The sequence below is a fragment of the Bos indicus genome, chromosome 20, assembly GCF_029378745.1.
Source record: "Bos indicus isolate NIAB-ARS_2022 breed Sahiwal x Tharparkar chromosome 20, NIAB-ARS_B.indTharparkar_mat_pri_1.0, whole genome shotgun sequence".
Classification (NCBI taxonomy): Eukaryota; Metazoa; Chordata; class Mammalia; order Artiodactyla; family Bovidae; genus Bos; species Bos indicus.
In genome coordinates this window covers 10315162-10332031 of record NC_091779.1, presented here as the reverse complement: position 1 = coordinate 10332031, position 16870 = coordinate 10315162, and the positions used below count along the sequence as shown (strand labels likewise).

Sequence of the window (16870 nt, the reverse complement as noted above, 5' to 3'; positions counted from 1 at the left end):
CTTGCAAAATTAGGATAATATCACACGCAGCATGCTAACATTGATACAGTTAGTATCACCACAAAGTATACCACATTGATACAGGACATCACCACAAAGAGCCCTTTTACCATCACACCCACTTTCCTTCCACTCTCACCCATTCCTTAACCCCTGGCAATCACTAATATGATTTCCGTTTTTATAACTTTGTTATTTCAAGAATGTTATAAGTGGAATCATATAAAATGTAAGCTTTTGGAATATGATTTGTAAGCTTTTTCAATATAATTCTCTGGAAATTCATCCAAGTTGTCAGTAATTCATTCCTGTCCTTGTTTTGCTGAGTGGTGTGAATGTGCCACAGTGTGTCTGACTGTTGACTCATTGAAGGACATGTGCATTGCTTCCAGCTTGGGGCTATTACAAATAACACTGGTATTTGTAATAACAGTGCATTGTGGCTTCCCTCATAGCTCAGTTGGTAAAGAATCTGCCTGCAATGCTGGAGACCCCTGTTCAATTCCTGGGTAGGGAAGATCCGCTAGAGAAGAGATATCCGCTATCCGCTATCCTCTCCAGTATTCTCGGGCTTCCCGTCCCATGTGGCTTAGCTGGTAAAGAATCTGCCTGCAATGCGGGATGCCTGGGTTGGGAAGATCCGCTGGAAAAGGGAATGGCTACCGACTCCAGTATTCTGGCCTGGAGAATTCCATGGACTGTGTAGTCCTTGGAGTTGCAAAGAGGCGGACACGACTGAGCGACTTTCACTTTCATGTCCAAAGGCGGTCTGGTGGTTAGAACTCTGTTCCTCTTGCCAAGGGCCCAGTTTCCATCCTTAGGGAACTTAGATCCCACAAGCTACGTGGGCAAAGGAAAAAAAAAATCATGTACAGGCTTTTAGGTAAGCATACATCTTTATTTCTCTGGGACAGATGACCAGGAGTGCAGTTATTAAGTCATGATAGTTGCATATTTAGCCAGAAACTGCCAAAAAGAAAATGAAATTCGCTTAGTCTTGTCTCTTTGCAATCCTGTGGACTGTAGCCTGCCAGGCTCCTCTGTCCATGGAATTCTCCAGGCAAGAATACTGGAGTGGGCTGCCATTTCCCTCTCAAGGGGATCTTCCCAACCCCGGGATCAAACACAGGTCTCCTGTATTGAAGGCAGATTCTTTACCATTTGAGCCCCCAGATCAGATTAGATCAGTCGCTCAGTTGTGTCCGACTCTTTGTGACCCCATGAATCGCAGCACACCAGGCCTCCTTGTCCATCACCAACTCCCGGAGTTCACTCAGACTCACGTCCATCGAGTCAGTGATGCCATCCAGCCATCTCATCCTCTGTCGTCCCCTTCTCCTCTTGCCCCCAATCCCTCCCAGCATCAGAGTCTTTTCCAATGAGTCAACTCTTTGCATGAGGTGGCCAAAGTACTGGAGTTTCAGCTTTAGCATCATTCCTTCCAAAGAAATCCCAGGGCTGATCTCCTTCAGAATGGACTGGTTGGATCTCCTTGCAGTCCAAGGGACTCTCAAGAGTCTTCTCCAACACCACAGTTCAAAAGCATCAATTCTTGGGCACTCAGCCTTCTTCACAGTCCAACTCTCACATCCATACATGACCACAGGAAAAACCATAGCCTTGACTAGACGAACCCTTGTTGGCAAAGTAATGTCTCTGCTTTTCAATATGCTATCTAGGTTGGTCATAACTTTCCTTCCAAGGAGTAAGCGTCTTTTAATTTCATGGCTGCAGTCACCATCTGCAGTGATTTTGGAGCCCAGAAAAATGAAGTCTGACACTGTTTCCACTATTTCCCCATTTATTTCCCATGAAGTGGTGGGACCGGATGCCATGATCTTTGTTTTCTGAATGTTGAGCTTTAAGCCAGCTTTTTCACTCTCCACTTTCACTTTCATCCAGAGCCTTTTGAGTTCCTCTTCACTTTCTGCCATAAGGGTGGTGTCATCTGCATATCTGAGGTTATTGAGATTTCTCCCAGCAATCTTGATTCCAGTTTGTGTTTCTTCCAGTCCAGCGTTTCTCATGATGTACTCTGCATATAAGTTAAATAAACAGGGTGACAATATACAGCCTTGACGAACTCCTTTTCCTATTTGGAACCAGTCTGTTGTTCCATGTCCAGTTCTAACTGGACAGTTGCTTCCTGACCTGCATACAAATTTCTCAAGAGGCAGGTCAGGTGATCTGGTATTCCCATCTCTTTCAGAATTTTCCACAGTTTATTGTGATCCACACAGTCAAAGGCTTTGGCATAGTCAATAAAGCAGAAATAGATGTTTTTCTGGAACTCTGTTGCTTTTTCCATGATCCAGCGTATGTTGGCAATTTGATCTCTGGTTCCTCTGCCTTTTCTAAAACCAGCTTGAACATCAGGAAGTTCACAGTTCACATATTGCTGAAGCCTGGCTTGGAGAATTTTGAGCATTACTTTACTAGCGTGTGAGATGAGTGCAATTGTGCGGTAGTTTGAGCATTCTTTGGCATTGCCTTTCTTTGGGATTGGAATGAAAGCTGACCTTTTCTAGTCCTGTGGCCACTGCTGAGTTTTCCAAATTTGCTGGGATGTTGAGTGCAGCACTTTCACAGCATCATCTTTCAGGATTTGAAAGAGCTCAACTGGAATTCCACCACGTCCACTAGCTTTGTTCATAGTGATGCTTCCTAAGGCCCACTTGACTTCACATTCCAGGATGTCTAGTTCTAGGTCAGTGATCACACCATCGTGATTATCTGGGTCGTGAAGATCTTTTTTGTACAGTTCTGTGTATTCTTGCCATCTCTTCTTAATATCTTCTGCTTCTGTTAGGTCCATACCATTTCTGTCCTTTATCGAGCCCATCTTTGCATGAAATGTTCCTTTGGTATCTCTGATTTTCTTGAAGAGATCTCTAGTCTTTCCCATTCTGTTTTCCTCTATTTCTTTGCATTAATCACTGAAGAAGGCTTTCTTATCTCTTCTTGCTATTCTTTGGAACTCTGCATTCAGATGTTTATATCTTTCCTTTTCTCCTTTGCTTTTCGCTTCTCTTCTTTTCACAGCTATTTGTAAGGCCTCCCCAGACAGCCATTTTGCTTTTTTGCATTTCTTTTCCATGGGGATGGTCTTGATCCCTGTCTCCTGTACAATGTCACGAACCTCATTCCATAGTTCATCAGGCACTCTATCTATCAGATCTAGGCCCTTAAATCTATTTCTCACTTCCAGTGTATAATCATAAGGGATTTGATTTAGGTCATACCTGAATGGTCTAGTGGTTTTCCCTACTTTCTTCACTTTAAGTCTGAATTTGGCAATAAGGAGTTCATGGTCTGAGCCACAGTCAGCTCCTGGTCTTGTTTTTGCTGACTGTATAGAGCTTCTCCATCTTTGGCTGCAAAGAATATAATCAGTCGGATTTCAGTGTTGACCATCTGGTGATGTCCATGTATAGAGTCTTCTCTTGTGTTGTTGGAAGAGGGTGTTTGTTATGACCAGTGCATTTTCTTGGCAAAATTCTGTTAGTCTTTGCCCTGCTTTATTCTGTATTCCAAGGCCAAATTTGCCTGTTACTCCAGGTGTTTCTTGACTTCCTACTTTTGCATTCCAGTCCCCTATAATGAAAAGGACATCTTTTTGGGGTGTTAATTCTAAAAGGTCTTGTAGGTCTTCATAGAACTGTTCAACTTTAGCTTCTTCAGCGTTACTGGATGGGGCATAGACTTGGATTACTGTGATATTGAATGGTTTGCCTTGGAAACAAACAGAGATCATTCTGTCGTTTTTGAGATTGCATCCAAGTACTGCATTTCGAACTCTTTTGTTGACCATGATGGCCACTCCATTTCTTCTAAGGGATTCCTGCCCGCAGTAGTAGATATAATGGTCATCTGAGTTAAATTCACCCATTCCAGTCCATTTCAGTTTGCTGATTCCTAGAATGTCGACATTCACTCTTGCCATCTCTTGTTTGACCACTTCCAGTTTGCCTTGATTCATGGACCTGACATTCCGGGTTCCTATGCAATATTCGTCTTTACAGCATTGGACCTTGCTTCTATCACCAGTCACATCTACAGCTGGGTGTTGTTTTTGCTTTGGCTCCATCCCTTCATTCTTTCTGGAGTTATTTCTCCACTGATCTCCAGTAGCATATTGGGCACCTACTGACCTGGGGAGTTTCTCTTTCAGTATCCTATCATTTTGCCTTTTCATACTGTTCATGGGGTTCTCAAGGCAAGAATACTGAAGTGATTTGCCATTCCCTTTTCCAGTGGACCACATTCTGTCAAATCTCTCCACCATGACCCGCCCGTCTTGGGTTGCCCCTCGGGCGTGGCTTAGTTTCATTGAGTTAGACAAGGCTGTGGTCCTAGTGTGATTAGATTGACTAGTTTTCTGTGAGTATGGTTTCAGTGTGTCCGCCCTCTGATGCCCTCTTGCAACACCTACCGTCTTACTTGAGTTTCTCTTACCTTGGGCGTGGGGTATCTCTTTATGGCTGCTCCAGCAAAGCGCAGCCATTGCTCCTTACCTTGGACGAGGGGTATCTCCTCACCGCCACCCTTCCTGACCTTCAATGTGGGATAGCTCCTCTAGGCCCTCCTGCGCCCGCGCAGCCACGGCTCCTCAGGGAAGACCAGAAACTGCTGAACTGCTTTCCAGAGGGGCCTGTACTATTTTATATTGTCACCAGCAATGTAGAAGTAATCTGTTTTCTCTGCATCCTCACTGGCATTTGGTGGTGTTGCTTTTTTATTTTAACCATCATGAGAGATGTGTAGTGATAGCTCATTGTGGCTTCAAGTTTCTCTTCCGTGATGAATTATGGTGTTGAATTTCTTTTCATGTACTTATTTGGCATCTATATAGCTTTAATGGAATGTCTCTTGCCTTGTTTTTTAATTGAATTGTTTGTACTTTGGCTGAGTATTGAGTACTTATATAAAGTACTCATCCTCTGATTGTATATGTGGTTTGCAAATTTTCTGTTACTCCGTAATTTGTCTTTTCATCCTCTTCCCAGAATCTTCCCAGCATAAAAGTTTTTAATTTTGATTAAGTCTGTCTTATCAGTTTTTCTTTTTATGAATAATGCTTTTGACAGCAAGTCAAAGAACTCTTTGCCTAACACAAAGATATTCCTGATGATTTTCTTTTTCCTAAAAATTTTATAGTTTAAGTCTGTGATCCTTTTTGAGTTAATTTTTACATGAGATGTGAGACTAAAAGTGTCTTTATGGCAGGAGTGGGGCTTGTTGTTTATGATACCTCTCCCTCTACCAGTACCAGTCTTAATAAATTATATATTAAGTCTTTTTCCAAGTTGTTTATACTATTTTAGTTCCTTAGCCTTTCCATATAAATTTTAGAATAGCCTATCTATCTAATAATCTTGCCAGAATTTTGGTAAGAATTGCATTAAACCTGTTTACTAACTTGAGGAGAATTGTCAGACATCCTTACAGTGCTGAATCTTCCAATCCACAAACATGGTAGGGCTCACCGTTGATTTGGAGCTTTGATTTATTTCATCAGTGTGGTATAGCTTTCAGTATACGAGTCCTGCGCACGTTTTGTTAGATTTTCACCAAAGCTTTTCATCGTTGTTTTTGAGAGTTTCTAAAGGGCGTTGTTTCTCATTTCAGTGTCCACATGTTCTTTGCTAATACGGAGAACTAAAGTTGACTTGTGTTTATCTTCCTGTAACCTTGTCTGCTCAGTAGTGCTAGGATAGATCATCATATCATCGGTATGACAGTTTTATTTACTCATTTGAGATCTATCTGCCATTCAATCCTTTACTTAAGTTTGAATTATAAAAATATTTTTACAGGACATGTGTAGTCTTCCAGATTTCGTGACATTTAAGAGTTTTCCTGGAATCCCATTACAACATATCTTCATTGCAGCAGGAGATGACTTGCTAGATCTTATACAAGGCTTATTCTTATTTAATCCATGTACTCGAATTACAGCCACACAGGTATGTTAGTATATTTTTATAATTTCTTAAGATTTCCTAACATTCTTTAAATACTGCAAAGATGCTTTTGTTTTAAGAAATAACAAATGTTATTTTTTTCCCTGAGCTATAAGCACTATATGCCTGTACAAGGGCAGAAGAGTATAAAGATTCTGTTTCCTAATTAGGTCATCTACTTGAAAGTAAATTAGAGAAGGAGGGAAAAAATGTTTTGTGTTTGTTAAGACACTGGAATATTTCAGTTAAACTCTTTTTTTTTTTTTTCCAGTTAAACTCTTAAGTAACTTAAATCTTGTGCCAAAACCAATGCCAAAAGTGTTTTGTTTTGTGTTTTCGCCCATGAAATGCAGTCCAGATAATGCATTCTGGTCATTGTCACAGTCAGAAAGAGATAATGAGTAGAAAATGGTATAGCCTGATACAACTGTATTACTTACAAGAGATTGAAAGATACTCTAAATAGAAAAACACTGAAACTGCCAGTTACTTAAGGGAAATAAGAATCAAACTCAAGAAAAATGTGGAATACCAAGAATATCTGTTCTTATAGAAGAGAGAAATGTTATCCAACATAAAAATATAAGATCTATAGACTTGAAAGTCTTTTTTTCCTTTATTTTAAAAACAAGCACATATAGATAGATGAGTGGTCACGAACGCTTACAGTTGGGGCAGGGATGCAGTGCCAAAATGCAACATGGTACAGTGATTCGGCTTCATAAAGGAAGAGACAGAAATGTCGCACATCTTCATATCTGACGAAACATCAGTGCACAAAATATCGGGTAAAAAGTGGATTTTTTTTCACATAGGCTTATTATAGACTACCAGATCTTTGTTTAATGTATAAACCTTTACTTCATAGCAGTACATGCCACATTAATACATATATAATAGATATTTTACCATTGGAATCACTCTTCTAATTTCAAACAGTTAACTCATTTTTACCCTTTATCCATGTATGTATACATTTTATCTCTGTCATAAGAACCTTGAGACCGGGTCAGATTGTCAAGAAGGTTGTTTTTATTAATAGTAAAGCTCAAAATTTATAGAAACATATTAGTTGTGATAACTTATTTGGGTTGTATTTTGATAGAATGGGGTTTTTTTTTAGAATTAATTTTTTAATGGGTTTTGGCCTATGGATATTTAGAAGTTGGAATGAGGGACTTCCTTGATGGTCTGGTGGCTGAGACCCTGTGTTCCCAATGCAGGGAGCCCAAGTTCGATCCCTAGTGAGGGATCTAGATCCCACATGGCACAACTAAGAGTTTTCATGCCACAACTAAAGACCCCACATCTTGCAACAAAGACCTGGCACAGCCAGATAAATAAACATTTTAAAAACATAAAAGTTTAATGAGAAACCCTTCTTAGATCTCTGTGTAGCTCAAAATTAGCTTAATTTACTTATGGAACTGCTGTGATTTAGAAGTAATATTTTGTAAGTTCAACTCTTCTGGAGTAAGAATTCTCTATCTAAATTATTACTGCAAATATGCTGGCAAGTAGGGAGAGTTGCTTGAAAAGTTTATAGGACTTCTTTTGTTCCTAAGAGAATTATCCAGAAGGAAATACCTTATTAAATTACTTTGGCTGTTGAACAGTACTATGATGCAAATAAAGTATGAACTTGACAACTTTGTCACCTCAAATAAACTCTTTTTATTGGAATTTTGGACCTAGGTAAAAATATAATATTATAGAACGTTGGACTAGTGGTAAATAGAAATAAACTTGGACAAGTCCTTCCAAGTAAGAATTCAGTTAATTTCTAGTGGATTGTTGGACTTTAATCTGTCATTTCCAACCCATCGCATCTTTTTAAAAGCTTTATTTTTAAGAATTCATATGATTTGGAGTTTGAACACACACAAATGTTGTGACAAATAAACTTGGAAGTTGTTTTTAAGCAAGTTTCTCTGTTTTCAGCTATAGAGCCTATAATGTGTAGAGAGATGAATTTTACAATATCTTATTAAGGATTTTTCATATTTTGTATAGGCTGTCGTGGAAAAATTCCATTCTTGTAGTAACACAGTAATGGAATTAGCAATCAATCTTAGGCTGCTAGATATTTGTAATAATGTACATATCCAAATACTCAAAATTAAATTTGTTTGCGACAGGGTATATTTGCTTAGTATATTTAATGCTCCTTACAACACAGTTCAGATATTCACATAAAAGCTCACTATCTCTGGTCTCTTTTCTTTGGAAAGGCGTTGAAAACTAAGTATTTCAGTAATCGGCCAGGGCCAACACCTGGATGTCAGCTGCCAAGACCAAACTGTCCAGCGGAGGCTCTAAAGGAGCAGTCCAATCCAGCCATGGCAACAAAACGGAAGAGAACAGAGGCCTTGGAACAAGGTAAAACTCATTTTCTTACATGAATTCCGAAAACTCCAGATACCTAATGTACAGCTAGTGACTGGGTAGCCAAGAAATGCAGACTGAGCTGTTTACTTATTATCAATTTAAATTTTATAAAGTAGAGTGTGATATTTTACCTATGTTTGCTTCCTTTGAGAATATGTAACATCATGCGTACTTAAAATCATGCTTTTTTTAAGGACATGAGCACTTTTGAGTACACCTCAGAGTTAATGAGAACTATCCATGTGTACCCTATTTTTTTCATAAATTCCTAACAATACACTCTATGCTTAATGTTTAGCAAGTGTTATTGGAAAATCAAAGTAAGTATAAATATAGTTGGAATGAATGATTGGTTAGAAGTACTTTAAAATTAAATGTAATTTTATAGAATTACTATAAAATTAAATAACCTCATTTTTCCCCCTAGGAGGATTACCCAAGAAGCTAATTTTTTAGTTACAGAGAAAACTGGACAATATTCTACTACTGAAGGAAACAGTGAAAAAGGCACAATAGTAAACATAAAGTAAATGCTTTACAAGATATTTGTAAATATTCTGCACGTGTAAAATATGTAAAACTTGGTTATTTTTATTAAATGTATTTTAAAACAAACAATTCTGATTTTCTGATTAGAGTGCAGTAGTAATAAAATAAGTCTGCTTCTCTGAAATGTAGAATTAAAAATGCATTAAGGAATCCTTAATAAAGATAATTATCAATTATTTTAATGATCTGGCCTATATAGCATTACAAATTTATAATAAAGGGGGTAGTATTTAAAAATGGAAAATTGGTTTTGGTCTCAAAATTTTATGAGTGGTAAGTAGACTGTAACTCTCATAGAGCATTTTTATTTTTACTTAGAACTTTTAAGTTTCTTCTATGTTATTACCTGTAAATCTAGTTTCTGTTTTAGCTGCCATATAATTTATAGCATATATCACATCTTTGATATCATATCTTACACATGCTCTATTTACAGACCATGTTATTTTTCTTTTGCTACATAAAAGTTACCATAAATGCAGCAGTTTAAAATAACACAAATTTATTGGCTCCCAGCCCTGTAGGTCAGATACCTCTCATCGATCAACTGTGATATTTTTTTTGTTTCTTTTGCATAAGCCAATATCAGGATGGCAGTTGGACTTTGTGCTCTTATTTGAGGCTCTAAGGTAGAATCTGCTTCCTAATTAATACAGTTCATGTCGTTTTAATGCACTTGCCTCTTATCCTTGCTAGTTGAAGGCAGTTCACTTGCCTTGTTGCATGTCACTCTCCATCCGGAAACCAGCAACAGTGTCAAATCTATGGCTTCCTGATCTGCTGCCAGTAGAGAAAATTCTTCCCTTTTTTTTAAGGACTCACCTGATAAACTAATGTCAGCTCACCAAAGGCTTAATTATAAGTCTTAAAATTCCCTTCATAGCAGTTCCTAGATTGAATGCTTGAATAATCAGGACAGGAATCTTGAGAGGGCCATCTTTAAGAATTCTGTCACATGGACGTTTAGGTTATTTAAATTTTTCACAGTTGTAAAAAAAAAATGTTTATATGTACATGCAGGAGTTGTACATATTTAGAACTGTAATTGTGAGGTCACAGTTACACACTTGTATATTTTCAAGTAGCATTGATATTGCCATACTTCTGCAGAGTAGCTGTATCAATTTACACTCCCAGTAACTGCTCAGTAGTTCTTAAAAATGGAGAAGCCCCTTTCCATACACTATGTACAAAAGTTAACTCAGGAGTTCCCTATGGTCCAGTGGTGAAGACTCTGCTTTCACTTCCAAGGGCACAGATTCAGTCATTGGTTGGGGAACTAAGATCCTGAAAGCCACATGCTGTGACTGAAAAAAATATATCAAAAGACCTAGACATGAGACCTAGAACTATAAAGATTCTTAGAAAATAACATAGGAGGAAAGCTTCATGACGTCAGGTTTGGCAGGGGCTTCCTGGATATGACCCCAAAAGCAGCAGCAACAAAAGTTAAAAAAGGACAGTTTGGACTGTATCAAAATTAAAAGCTTGTATGCCTCAAAGGAACATGATCGATGGAATGAAAAGGCAACTCCTATGGATTGAAAATATTTGCAAATCATGTATCTGATAAGGTTCATAGCCAGAATATGTGAAGAATATATGTTGTTATTGTGTGTGCTCAGTTGCTCAGTCATGTCCAACTCTTGGCCACCTCATGGACTGTAGCCCACCAGGCTCCTCTGTCCATGGGATTTTCCAGGTAAGAGTACTGGAACAGGTTGCCATTTCCTTCTCCAAGGGGATCTTCCCGAACCAGGGATCAAACCTGTATCTCTGGCATCTCTTGCATTGGCAGGCAGTTCTTTACTAATGGGCCACCTGGGAAGCTGTTGTTACAGCTCAACAACAACAACAAATCCAATTAAAAAATGGGCCAAGAACTTGAAATAGACATTTCACCAAAGATGCTATAGAAATGGCTAAAAAGCATGTGAGAAGATGCCCAAATCACGAATCATTAGGGAAATGCAAGTTAAAACCACAATGAGATATCACTTTAAACCTACTAAGATGGCAGTCACCAAAAAAAAACAACTAACAAGTATTAGTGAGCATGTGGAGAAATCAGGAAACCCTTGTACACCATTGGCAGGAATGTATAAAAACAGTGCAGCAGCTGTTGGAAACTAGTGTTTCTTCAAAAAGTTTAAAATGGAATTACCATATGATCCAGCATTTTCACTTCTGAGTATGTAGCCCAAAAAGTTGAATGCAGGATCCCAAATGTATACATTCATTAACTTTTATGTAGGAATCTAGTTCACCTCATCATCTCATCTCTAACACTCATAATCTATCTTTTTTAAAAACTTTATTTTTTAATGGAGTGTAGCTGATTAATAACATGGTGACAGTTTCAGACAAACAGCAAAGGGGCTCAGCCATACTTATACATGTATCCATTCTCCCCCAAACTCCCCTCCTGTCCAGGCTGCCACACAATGTTGAGCAGAGTTCCCTGTAGCACTCAATCTTTGAGGTCTTTGCTAATTTATCTCATTCTAATTTAGTTTTCTTTGATTTCTACTGTGTTGCTAATCATATATGATTCCGCCTTTGTGAACTGTTGATTCAGATTTTTTTATACAATTTTTAAAGGTTACTTTCCATTTAGTTACTACAAATGTTTATATATGTGTGTGCTATATACATGCTCAGTTACTCAGTTGTGTCCAGCTCTTTGTGACCCGAAGAACTGTAGCCCGCCAGGCTCCTCTGTCCATGGGGATTCTCCAGGCAAAAACACTGGAGTGGGTGGCCCCACCCTCCTCCAGGGGGTCTTCCCAACCCAGGGATCAAACCCAGGTCTCCCACATTGCAGGCGGATTCTTTACTGTCTGAGCCACCAGGGAAGCCCAGGTATTACAAAGTACTGGTTGTATTTCCATGTTGTACAGTATACCCTTATGCCTGTCTCACACCCTGTAGTTTGTACCCCCACTCCCCTACCCCTGGATCCACCCCCATAACCACTACTTTGTTCTCTGTATTTGTGTCTGCTTTTTTGTTATATTCACTCGTTTGTCTATTTCACATATTAGTGATACCTTGCAGTACTTGTCTTTCTCTCACTTCAGTTAGCATGATGCCCTCTGAGTCTATCCATGTTGCTTCAGATGGGGAGATCTTTTTTATGGCTGATAGTATTGCACTGGTTTTCTAAGACAACTACGTACTGTTTTCCCCAGTGGCTGTACACATTACATTCTCACCAGCAGTGCACAAGTGTCCCCTTCCTCCACACCCTCACTGCTTGTTACGTGTGTTTGATGATGGCCCTTCTGACAGGCGTAAGGTGATATCTCATTGTGGTTTTGATTGGCATTTCCCTGATGATTAGTGATGCTGAGCATCTTTTCATGTGCCTGTTGGCCATCTGCATTTCTTTGGAAAAATGTCTGTTCAGGTCTTCTGCCCATTTTTAAATTGGATTGCCTTTTTTTTTTTGCTGTTGGGTTATATGAGCTGTTTATGTATGTTGGATATTAAACTCTTTGTCATATCATTTGCAAGTATTTTCTCCTATTCAGCAAGTTGTTTCTTCATTTTGTCTATGGTTTCCTTTGCCCTGCAAAAGCTTTTATGTTTAATTAGGCCCCATTTATTTATTTTTGCTTTTGTTTACTTGATGAAATTTAATTCTTTGTCCTTGATCAGTTGGAATATTACAAATTTTATCAATTTATGTGTTTGTTTTAAACACATTTAAAAAGAACCTTTCTAGTTTTTGCAATTTGATTTTTTTTTTAATGCTTCTCTTTTTGGTATTATTAAATAATCCCAGATCCTTCCTTTCCCTACCTTGAAAATTATTATATATACTAGACTGTGTATGGACTTTATCTTATTCTCATTGACCTGCTGTTTCCACACTGCTTTGAATAATGTAGCATTATTGTATTACTGTCAGGACAATATATTTTTTAATTAAATGTAATTTTTATTTTGGAGGATAGTTGATAAATATACTTTGGTATCTGGTAACAGTAGATCCTCATTATTCTTCCCTTTTTCAAAATGTATTTGCCAATTTTTCAGCTTTTGTTAGTAATGACTACCAGTGTGGTTCCTGTAACACAACTATAAATGGTTTATATTGTTACCTTATTACCCTATTGTGTTCATCTATTTAAATAGTAGTATCTTTTCATAACTGCTGAAAGTGCAGTGCATTTCCTGTGCCATCATTGTGATGCTTTGTGATTAATATAGTAATATTCCCAAAAGGTATTGAAAATTATTACTATGTAATATTTTTAGGAAGAGAACATTTTAAATGGCCTAAAATTCAGCATTAAGCCCAAGAAGTTAATTTAGAGGTATTTATAAGTGCCAGAATTCTGGGTAGATCTAGCTATAAAATGTCACTACTCTAACAAAAAAATCAGCTGTAAAGGAAAGTTGCTAGCAATGACTTTGAATATACTTCTGCCAAATTCCTATCATAATAACATTTTTATTGCAGTTAAGGAAATTATTTTTAAGCTTTATATGGGAAATAAAAAACAGAACTAGAACAAGATAAATGTATTCCAAAAATTAACATTGAGTCATTCCTTTTGTTGCTTGAGCCAAAGATCCCTATAGTCAACAATCTGTTTAGTCAATCTAAATAAATATTTTTTCCTCAAAAATCACTATTTCTTTTAAGATTTTGGGAAATGCTGAAAATTTCATATAACATAGTAATGTAATTTATAAATAAAATGCATCAACACAGAATACTAATAAATTTCTTATAGAAAACATTTATTTAATTAAGTTGCCTCCTAAAATTTAGAAATACCTAGAAAACATACAACTTCTGAAAATGTAGCAATATTTACAAGGCCCTTTTTCAAAGTCTCAATATCAACATCTCTCAGTTCTAATTTCATCTGATTTATCTTCAGTACATATTTGATGGCAAAGAATGGGACCTTTTAAGAGTTCTTGTGTACTTTTGATCTGTTTGAAAGTGCTGAATTGAACAAATGCAGCCCACAGAATTAAAAATTTGAACACCTGAATGTACAGGATCACATGAAACAGGGAATTCTAAAATTTTCTGCCAGGGGTTTTTTAATGTAAAACTGTCTTTCATAGAATTTCTTTCTTTAATCTCTTTTGAAGTGGTGTCTTTGTCTTCCAAAGCCCGAGCAAGCATGTAACTCACTTTCCTTTGATGAGCCAAAGCTTCTTCTTTATCATTCAACTGCATGCAGAGAAAGTAAAAATGTACCAGTTAGTCAGTAAATCAGAATACAGAGCTGTAGTCAGGAGTATTTCATGAAAATTAAATTTAGTCTTCAATCTGTCCAGTCAGTCAATATGAATAAATTAATTTAGGTCCACTAATTCCTCAGCATTGTGCTACATGTTATTGAAGATTTTCTTTTTTTTAGGAAGAATAGAAAACAGCATTCCTTCTGCTGAAAAAAATGTTTAAGTCGTTTGGAGAGAAGTATATATTTACATGGGGTGTGTGTATATATGTATATATAATGCTAACATGTACTTAACTCTGAAAGAATGAAGTTATTTATAAAATTGTGTTATATATTTATATGCAATAAATAACTTTGATAATACTCTTCTATAGATACGTATGTTCATATAACATGAGTTTCTTAGTTTAGTCATCTATGAAATTGAGGATAACAGGACTGATGACAGTGTTGTGGTAATGATTACAGGATACGATGCATGAGGATGTGCTTTGAACACTTAAAAAAAATCCTAAATGTATAAAAGTCTTGTCATGAACTATGCATAAGGGCTGATGATGGAGATGCCTGGACTTAATTACAGAGAGCCTCCTCTTTTTCAGAGGTGGAACTTTATTAAAGTTGCACAGGAGGAACCTAGAAGGGGGAATTGGAAAGCGTGTGTGGGGTGTTCAAGATGATAAAAATTCCAGAAAATGGTACCTCAACTGGGAAAAGAGCATAAATGTCAAGTATACTGCGATAAAGAGTTGAATTAATAGGAAGCAAAAAGATTAGCTCATCCACAACCTCTAACAACAAAGAAAGCAAAGATACTAACCAAGTCTATTAGCATCTTAAAGATTTCCTGAGGATCGTCCTGGTCATTGGTACTCTTAGAACTGTTTTCTGAAGGGAGCATACCCAACAATTTCTGCCCTAAGGTCTTCTTACTCCCTTGGGATAGTGACCCTAAAATAGAACATGAAAATCCAGTTGAGACATAAAAAGACACACACTGACATGCTTCCAGGAAAAGAGGTAAGTGTGAACCAAGGTTAATTCATTCCTAAATCAATCAGGACCTTGTCCTCTTCAGGGACCCTCCAGCATGAGTGAGGCAGGCAGCACAGTGCAGTGGGAAAAATGGACTTTAGAGCCAGCAGCAAACGCAGGTGAGAGACCACAGTTTGAGAACCCAGAGCAGCGCCTGCACTCATTGCTCAGCCCATGGGAGAATGCAGCCCTTGCTACCCAACTCAAGTCCTCCAGAGGAACCAGCGATCCACATTTGTATGTGAAATCTTCTGATGTAAAGGTCAGCCACCTACCCACATTGAGAACACTCCCAGCAAAACATACCTGCAGACAGGTGGCCTCTGAACCATGCAAACTGCTTTAGAGCCAGAAAAAAACCTGGACTTGAATCCCCATTTAGCCATTTCAGAAGGGTATCACTTTAGAATGAAGTTCTCTAAGCTACACGCCCTCAGCTCTAGAACGAGAATAATAGTCCCTATGCTCTATTGCTGGGCTGCTGTGCCATTTAAATAATAGAGCATGGCTGGGAGAGGGGAGTGGTATTGAATGAGTACAGGGTTTCTGTTTGGGAAGATGAAAAAGTTCAGGAGATGGATGATGGTGATGATTATACAACAATGTGAACAGAATGAGACTTAAAAATGGTTAAAATGCTAAGATTTATGTATAATTATCACAAACCACACAGTTGTGAAAGCACCTAGCCCGGGTACTGACATAATGCTTAAAAGTCCACATTTCTGCAGTATTTATGCTGATATTCTTCATCCATCAAAAGGATGCAGTTTGTAGCAGAAAATACGAAGTCATAGATTTATATACCAAGAAAGTTTTAGATGAACTCCAAAGGGACAATTCCCTTTCTACCCATTCCTGATAAACCACAGTGACGGCTTCACACCTGACATTTGCCAGTGGCAACTGTGGCAAAGGGGGAAAGCCAGACAAGTTGACTGGCTCATCAATCCTGAGAGTGAATGAATGTGTCTCTATTTTTAATCTAAAAAAAGAAGAAATATGTTTATGAGCTATCTCTCAGGACTTGTCTAAGCTGCCAAATCAAGAAAAGTTAATATACTGTTAACCACAAATAAAAAAATGACCTGTAACAATCATTTTGCAACAAATTATTGAAGAATATTAATAAAGTGAATCAAAGTCTTGTCACTAAGAAGGGCTTCCCCAGTGGCTCAGCAGTAAAGAATCTGCCTGCAGTGCAGGAGCCAAAGGAGGCGTGGCTTCAGGCCATGGGTGGGGAAGCTTCCCCTGGAGAAGGGCATGGCAGCTCACTCCAGTATTCTTGCCTGGAGAATCCCATGGACAGAGCCTGGCGGGCTACACTCCATAGGACCACAAAGAATCAGACACAACTGAAGCGACTTGGCACACATGCTTGTCTCTAAGAAACTCAGAGCTAGTAACGCTTTTATGGACTTGTAAAGACTTTTCAGAGACGAACCAATTATTTTAAATATTGCTTCCAGTCTCAGTACCTTATGGAAAGCAAAGATTGTACCTCTCAAATCATGTTTTCAATGGAAAAGTTCCTGAATTCTGTAAATAGGCAAGGCAGGAATTCTGGAATATAAAATGAATACAGGCGCTGAAATGAATATGGATCTACCTCTCTGTTTCCTCTTTCTCCCTATTCTCTCTCTGCATGTGTGTTCAGTTGTGTCCAACTCTTTTCGTCCCCATGGACTGTAGCCTGCCAGGCTCCTGTGTCCCTGGGATTTTTCC

At 38.0% G+C, this 16870-nt stretch overlaps 2 protein-coding genes across 5 annotated transcripts in view; one reads left to right on the top strand and one right to left on the bottom strand.

Annotated features, from left to right (window-relative positions):
- CDK7 (cyclin dependent kinase 7) overlaps positions 1-9082 on the top strand; it is a 28129-nt gene extending 19047 nt beyond the window's left edge. For all 3 annotated transcript variants that reach the window (XM_070774581.1, XM_070774579.1, XM_070774580.1), the window contains 3 exons: positions 5817-5966; positions 8195-8342; positions 8779-9082. In XM_070774581.1, the coding sequence (XP_070630682.1) occupies positions 5817-5966; positions 8195-8342; positions 8779-8807 (327 nt within the window). In that variant the 3' untranslated portion in view covers positions 8808-9082. The remainder of the gene's footprint in view (positions 1-5816; positions 5967-8194; positions 8343-8778) is intronic.
- Positions 9083-11858: 2776 nt separating this feature from the next.
- The window catches only part of CCDC125 (coiled-coil domain containing 125), a 32742-nt gene continuing 27730 nt past the window's right edge, over positions 11859-16870 (bottom strand). For both annotated transcript variants that reach the window (XM_070774578.1, XM_019983084.2), the window contains exons 11-12: positions 14931-15061; positions 11859-14097 (exon numbers count right to left, since the gene is read on the bottom strand). In XM_070774578.1, coding sequence (XP_070630679.1) covers positions 13792-14097; positions 14931-15061 — 437 coding nt within the window. In that variant the 3' untranslated portion in view covers positions 11859-13791. The remainder of the gene's footprint in view (positions 14098-14930; positions 15062-16870) is intronic.